The sequence below is a fragment of the Egretta garzetta genome, unplaced genomic scaffold (assembly GCF_000687185.1).
Source record: "Egretta garzetta isolate BGI_Z169 unplaced genomic scaffold, ASM68718v1 scaffold356, whole genome shotgun sequence".
NCBI classification, from domain to species: domain Eukaryota; kingdom Metazoa; phylum Chordata; class Aves; order Pelecaniformes; family Ardeidae; genus Egretta; species Egretta garzetta.
In genome coordinates this window covers 259,924-266,856 of record NW_009260019.1, presented here as the reverse complement: position 1 = coordinate 266,856, position 6,933 = coordinate 259,924, and the positions used below count along the sequence as shown (strand labels likewise).

General features: G+C 58.8%; 1 protein-coding gene across 1 annotated transcript in view; it reads right to left on the bottom strand.

The window, feature by feature from the left end:
• Nucleotides 1-6,933, bottom strand: part of CDH22 (cadherin 22) — a 60,239-nt gene that overhangs the window by 24,025 nt on the left and 29,281 nt on the right. The window contains exons 8-10 of the mRNA XM_035896140.1: nt 2,246-2,413; nt 1,052-1,239; nt 1-242 (exon numbers count right to left, since the gene is read on the bottom strand). Of these exons, the coding sequence (XP_035752033.1) occupies nt 1-242; nt 1,052-1,239; nt 2,246-2,413 (598 nt within the window). The remainder of the gene's footprint in view (nt 243-1,051; nt 1,240-2,245; nt 2,414-6,933) is intronic.

The following is a 6,933-nucleotide window of genomic DNA, read 5'->3' as shown; positions in this document are numbered from 1 at the left end:
TGCGCTGTATCCGGGTCCAGGGCGTGGACCACCCCCACGATAGAGCCAACGTGCGCGTCCTCCAGCACCTCCATCAGGTTGGAGGGGGGCCGGAACTCGGGGGGCTCGTCGACGTCCAGCACCGAGACTCGCACAATGGTCTGGTCCCGGAAGGTCCCCAGGTCCACAAACCGCGGGTCCACAAACTTGTTGAGTGCCTCCACCACAACAGTGTGCACTTTTTTTGACTCGTAGTCGAGAGGCTGGGACAACAGGAGAGGGTTAGCCATACCCAGCCCAAGGATCCCGTGCTGCCCCTGCTTCACAGGAGACATTGGGGCAGCACTAAAGCCCCCTGCTCGTGCTCTGCCCTCCTGCCGGCAGCGCCCACGCCGAGGGGGCAGAAGGAAGAGGGAGCCTCCAGCCACTCGCCCCAGGGCCCTCACCAGGGTGCCCAGGCTGCGCAGGGTGCAGCAGCCGGGATTCATGGGGCAGACAGCACGCTGCGTGCTGCATGCGAGCAGGTTTTGATCGTTAATCACCCTGCTATTATTTCTACAGGGCAGGCGATCCAAATGCAGCGGCCTTAGTGAACAACCATTCTTCCTCACCCACATCAAGTGCTGGCTTGGTTGTTTCTGCCGCCAAAAGCAGATATGGTCAGAGTGCTGCTCGTCAGGTGTAGGAATGAGGTGGGCATATCTCTCCCTTAACAGGCGCTATGAATAAGAGCTGTAAGCGCTCGTCTCGGCAGCCCTCCACACGGCTTCACCCGTGCGTGGCTGGCTGCGTCGCTGCCGCCCAGGGGGCCGCCCTGTGCTCCAGCAGGCACCGTGCTGCTGCTCCTCCTCAGCCTTTTCTCCCGGGCACAGGGCTGCATTCTGCCATCCAGGCTGAACAGAAGCAGGTCTCTCCCTGCACACCCAGGCACAAAAATGCAACTGCTACTGCTAGAGCAGCGCTCCGAGGAGCAGTTATTTCGACTCAAATGCAGCAGCAGGAGTCCCCAAAGGAAAGGGTCCTCCCAGAGGTCTGTGCCCTCCCTGCCCAGCCAGCTTTCCCCACCTCTCACCTTCTGTACCATGATGACAGCCTCTTGGGTATTGCTGTCTGTGGTGACCTTGAACATCTCCACCCCTTCCTCATCCTTCACCTGATACGTCATGTCTGTGTTCTCCCCGACGTCGGAGTCCTCTGCCTTCACCCTCCCGATGGCAGTGCCCACGGGGGCAGTTTCAACGATGCTGAACTGATACATCTCTGGAGGAGAAAAAGGTACCAAGGTCACTGCTTCTGCCCTTGAACCCCCTCCAGCCTGACACAGCCCTTCGCGTACCTCCCTGGGGGCACCCTTGGACCACGAGGGCTGCCCAAGCTCTACCAAGCGCCTGCAGTCCAGGAGGGACACCCACCCCAGCCAAAACCAAGGGATGAGGGAAGGTAACCGGAGCGCTCACGTCTCAGGGTGCCAGGTGAATGAAGCAAGGGCCGATTTCTCTGTATGGACGCTGCCCTGCAATCAGCGTTCTCAGATCCTTTGCAAGCTTTACCATTCTAATTCCTAGGGGATGGAGGTGAGGAGCTGAGCCCCCTCCAGCTGCAGCACCCTTTCTGGTCTGCCAGCCGCACGCTGCCGGGCTCTGCCGAGATTGCACAGCCCACCCCTGGCAGCAGGGTCACCCAGCCTCCTCCTTCGGGGGGGGTCCCAGGGAAGATATAAGCATGAGCCACAGGCCACCAGCGGTGACTTGGAAAGGAGAGCTGTCGTGTGACAAGGCTGCTGTCTGTGAGCTGGGCAGGTGTCACCGTGCCGCATGTTGGGGCAGAGCATGCCAAGCTCTGACACAGCAGCCAGGAGGGGCCGGGCCAGCAGCCGATCCCTGCCCAAGGAGACAGCAGCACAATGGACCAGGCTGCCATCTCCCCCCACGCTGCTCAGAGAGGGGTCAGCAAACGGACGGCTCTGCCTTCCCCGCCACCTGGCCCTGCTCAGCGCCAGGACGAGCACCGGGAGCAGGGGTCTCGTCCGGGGCCCGGGACAGGCTGAGCCAAGGCAGCTGCCGCTCCATCCCGGTGCCAGGCAGGGACACCCAGGAATGAACTGTGCGCGCTATGGTACCGGGTGCTGCCGCCCTGCACGCAGCACGAGCAGCCGGGCTGGCTGACCCCGCAGACGCGTGCCAGGCGCTGCTGGGAGCTGAGCTTCCATCCCACCACCCGCAAGGGGCCAGGGCCAGTGCCCACCCCCGCTGCTGTCAGGACTCACTCTGAGGGAAGCGTGGTGGGTTGTCGTTGACATCAGTGACGACGATGGTGACTGTGGTGGATCCAGACAGGCCACCCAGCTGTCCTGCCATGTCCGTTGCGCGGATCACCACCTCATACCGGTCCTGCGTCTCGCGGTCCAGGTCAGCCACCGCTGTCCGGATCACACCTGGGAACCGGCAGGACAGCGTCAGCACAGGCAGGTCACAGAGCATCCGCAGCGTCAGGGACGGGGTGAGGCTGGAAGGGGCCGCTGGAGATGACCTCGTCCAAGCCCCAGCTCCAAGCGGGATCAGCTGGAGCTCCCAGCCTCTCCGTGAATGGCAGATGCTCCAATACTTCACCAGTCTTCACAGCCCTTCCCTGCACTCGCTCTGGCAATTCCACGGGTCTCACATTTAGCAGCCCAGGACTGGACACGGCACTCGCCTCATGCGGCCAGCGCTGAGCGGAGGCACAGGTCACCTCCCCCAGCGCTCTTCCTGGCGCCGCCCTGGGCGCTGTTGCCACCTTCTGCTGCCAACAGCAAACACTGCCTGACGGGCCCCAGCGCAACAGGGGGCAAACCCTCTCGCAGCTTTCACGGGGGTCACGTACGTAAAAGCTGATGGAGGGGAGAAAAGGTCTCTGGAGAGGAGAACAAGCCCGGGGTGGGGGTCAGCCAGGTAGAAACATCCTGAAAATCCCCTCAGAGCCCAGAAACGGCCACAGACCCGCTCCCAGCAAGTCTCTGCAGTCGGTTTGCAGGCATGTTGCACGGAAGGTTCCCGACTGCTCCTTCTCCTGCGGGCTGCCAGTAGCTCCAACAGGCTGCACCCCGGCTCAGAGGAGGTTTGTGCTTCTCCCCAGGAAGGCCAGGAGCCCGGCGAAGGATTCACGGGGCCCAGAGGCGCAGGAGCAAGAGGTGCGGGGGCTGCGCTGGGGCCAGCCCCAAGGCTTGCACAGAACGGCAACGTAAAAGCCCAGGCTGAGTCACGAAAGCCCCTCGGCACAAATCTGGCGCAGCCCACTTATCCTGATCTGCTCACGTGGGAGCCGGGCTTGTCGCAGCATTCCTGACAGAACGTCGGTGTTCCCAGCCCAAGCCCCATTCCACAGCTGCCCCGTGGCCCAACCACGCCTGGAGGGCCCCCCATTTGATTTGCAGAGTATTTCCAGAAGCCTGTCTCACTTGCAAGCATCCTTCTAAGTCAAGGAGACAGAGGTGACACCACTTGCCCTGTGTCAGGGGCTAACAATGCACTAGAGACCGCAAAGCTTAACGAAACGTGTGGTACGTTAGTGCTTCCTATGAAAGGAAGCCTCTTAAAAAAAAACCAAACCTCTTTATAGGCCTTCAGAAGTCATCTGAGCTTGAGGGGAATGACCAGGATTAAAATATAGAGGAACGTAAAACAAGAAACAAAGCGTAGTAAACCCCAGAAAACACCGTGAATGGCAGATGTTATGGCTTCCCGTGTCACCCAGGAGCGCTTCATTCACATGGAAACAAAGCAGAAAAGAAATATTTTGAGAACGAAAGAAAGAAATGAGGCTGCCCTGAGATGGCACCAGGGGCATGGGCTTATACACGGATGCAAGGTCATTAGCGCAGACTCCAACCCCAGAACAGCTAGGAATAAGCTTAAAATCCCCTCCAGCTCTCTGCAATGTTACCACAGATTGAGACGTCGTTTTCTGGTCTTGTAATTACTCTCCCTTCCAGGCCTTTCTGTTTAATGATCAGCTTTGCCTCCTCCTCCTGCACACTGCAAAACCCACCTTTGCTTTGCTTCACCAGGGATCCTGCCCGGTGCTAGGGAAGATGCTGAAGGGGGGCGGCTGGCTGTGTGCTGTGGGTCTCCAGCGAGGGGCTCTGACCTGGAGGGGAGCAAGGAGCTCCTCCCTTGCCATGCAAAGAGCAGAGAAGCATCCAGTTGCTCTCAGCAACTCGTAAGACATTTGCTGACGTGCAACGAAGCGGGCGATGGCAGAGCATCGCAGCCACCCAAGCCCCTGACTGAAGGCAGACGCCTCCGGGGAGCCTTCAGCACAGCCTGGGCACAGCGGCGGGGAGGACTGGGCGCCAGCAGGCTGCAAGGCGGTGCGATGTGGCTTCAGGGACGTACCCCAGGGCTTCCAGGCATCGGCCCTCCACAGCCAGCAGGTTGCCACAGTTTCCCCACTCACGTTTGGGGCAACCTCATGCACCACGGCAATGGCCATGGGTGGACGGGTCACACCAAGGAGCATCCAGTACCGTGGCCCAAGGGCAGTCAGAAATGCCACCAAGCTGGGAGGACAAAATCCCTCCCGCCCCGCCTTCGCATGACGTTACAGGAGCAGCAGTGCTGTTCTGGAGATGGTGACCTCTCCTTGCTTTCTGAAACTAGCAATTATTCCAATGATTATCACTGTTAGGATTTATTATAAAGACATAAGCACCATCTCAGATCCTCGCAGCTCCCCCGCTCTCATAGGTAGGCACAACGTCACCCAGCTTCCCTTGTCCCTCTGTCGTTCCGGCTCTGTAATTTCCTGGACTCCCACTGCCGCCAGTGCCATGGATCCAGAGGCTCTGTCTCACCCGCCTTCTCTCGAGCCCTTCCAGCTTCTGCCTCTTTACGCACTCAGGTAACCCTCAGTCCTTCTACCGCTTGATCACTGTGGTCGACGCTCCCGGCCAGCACGCAGGTCGGAGCCAGCACAGAGCATGGCAGAATTCGGACAGGGCAGCAATGACCCTGGCCTTGGATGTTCCCAGGGATGGGGCCTCCACCCCCTCTCTGGGCACCCCTTCCAGCGTTTCACCACCCCACACGTGCTTACAGGCCTCTCCCGCCACTCCACGATGAATACAGAACTGCTATTTCTGGGCAAGCACTGTCTCATTGAAATTTAAGCAATTCTGTTAATTAACAGGGTCTGAAGCATTTTATAATGAAAGTGATTCACGTCAGCACAATAGTGATGAATTGGGATGAGAGAGAAAAGGCTCCTGCTTTCACCGAGGCTGTAATGACTTAACTGAGCTGCTCATAATGATATAGCTCACCGTATGCCGCGCAGGATGGGAGGGAAGTGCTCGGGCGCTTCCCAGAACACCTCCAAGGTCACCCGGCCCGGCAGGGAGCAAGTCCAGGCCATTCGGCACGTGCGGAGCAGGGCGGACAAATGGCTCCAGCCAGCTCAAGTGCTAGCGGCACGAGACACAAACCCCTTGTCTGTGACAGGGGCTCAGGCTGTGAGCAGAAGCCACCTCCTGCTGAGGTGCTGTGTCTAGTCCACCCTGGAAAAGGGGGGTCTGATGCAGATGAACTGACCCATGCCCCAGGCCTCCAGAGCCCCAGCAGGATTGTCACCGGGAAGGCCATTCCCCCAGGCCAGGCTGCCACCCCAAGCCCCAGGCTGGCTTCGCCTTTTAGGCTGGGGCACCGCTTACATTTGCTATCGGCCTTGACAAGTCAGGGTCTCCAAACACGCCTCACACCAGTTCCTTGAATATGGCACCATGAGTGCTGCCATAAACACCCACCAGCAGCAAACCTGCGTGGTCCCATCCCCTAGAGCCAGAAGAACCTCTGCTCCCAAAACCTGACCCCCAGGGACTCTGCAAAAGCAGCAGCAAGTGATGGTGCCAGACCTGAGAGGCAAGGGACCTCCGCTGCTGCATGTAGAACACGGAAAAATCCTCGCTATCTTCTCCCGAGATTCACCTTTTCTCCAGCCAGAAAAACTGCCAAACCTTGTCCTTCCCAGGCTTTAATAAAGCAAGAACAACCCCCAGCTCAGACTCATCTCCCTAGCTCTTGCCAGCATCTGTTATAGTTGAATAATGCGGATGCATGGTGGCATACCCTCTGGTACACAGCACATGTGGCTTTCCAGCATGATCCAGATTAATCAGTATAATTACCAGGCAAGGGGACACTTACAGCACCATGTAAAGACCGTCAAATCTGCTCAAACAGCAAACACTCTTTGGGTGATAAAAACAAGGCAGGACAAAGCACTCAGCAGGTAACTGCCTGCCAGGAATCCCGTCATTACAGGCTTTGCTCCTCCCTCGGATACTTCCAGCTCAGACGTCCGCACCCTGGAGACCCTCTGGACAGGGCACCTTCCAGCTGAGGGCAGGCAGGAGCCACTTGCTCCCTGCCACAAAGGGCAAAGACAGAAAGTCGTGGAGTAACGTATGTGGAAGGATCCTCGGGAGGCCCTTGGTCCGACTACAGCTGGAAGCAGGCAGTCTTGAGATTCCTCAGGGCCATGCCCAGTCAGGTTCTGAGTATCTCCAAGGATGGAAATGCCACCTTCAAGGTGACAAGCTTTCTCTTCCTGCCATTTGTGTTGTTTTACAGCCCATGCCTGAGAAGATTCCGGCTGTGTCTTCTCTATCCCCTGCCACGAGGGAGCTGGAGGAACCAGCAGCTCGGTCAGTTAAAGCAAAGGGACTCTGCCTTGGCCCAGGGTGGGAAGACACCTTCCCGACAGACCGCAGGTGCCTCACTCGCGCCCACACCTGCCTGCGGGGACACGAGAATACAAATATATCTGCCAAGACACGTGCTGCTCGGGGCATGCGTCCTGGAGGAGGTCAGCCCACTGCAGAGGGGGTCCCAGCCCCAAGAACCAGCATTTCGTCTGCCCTGCGTGCACAGCCCCCTCCTGTCCTGCGGCTGGGGCAGTCTGGCAGGGCGAAGGCCCAAG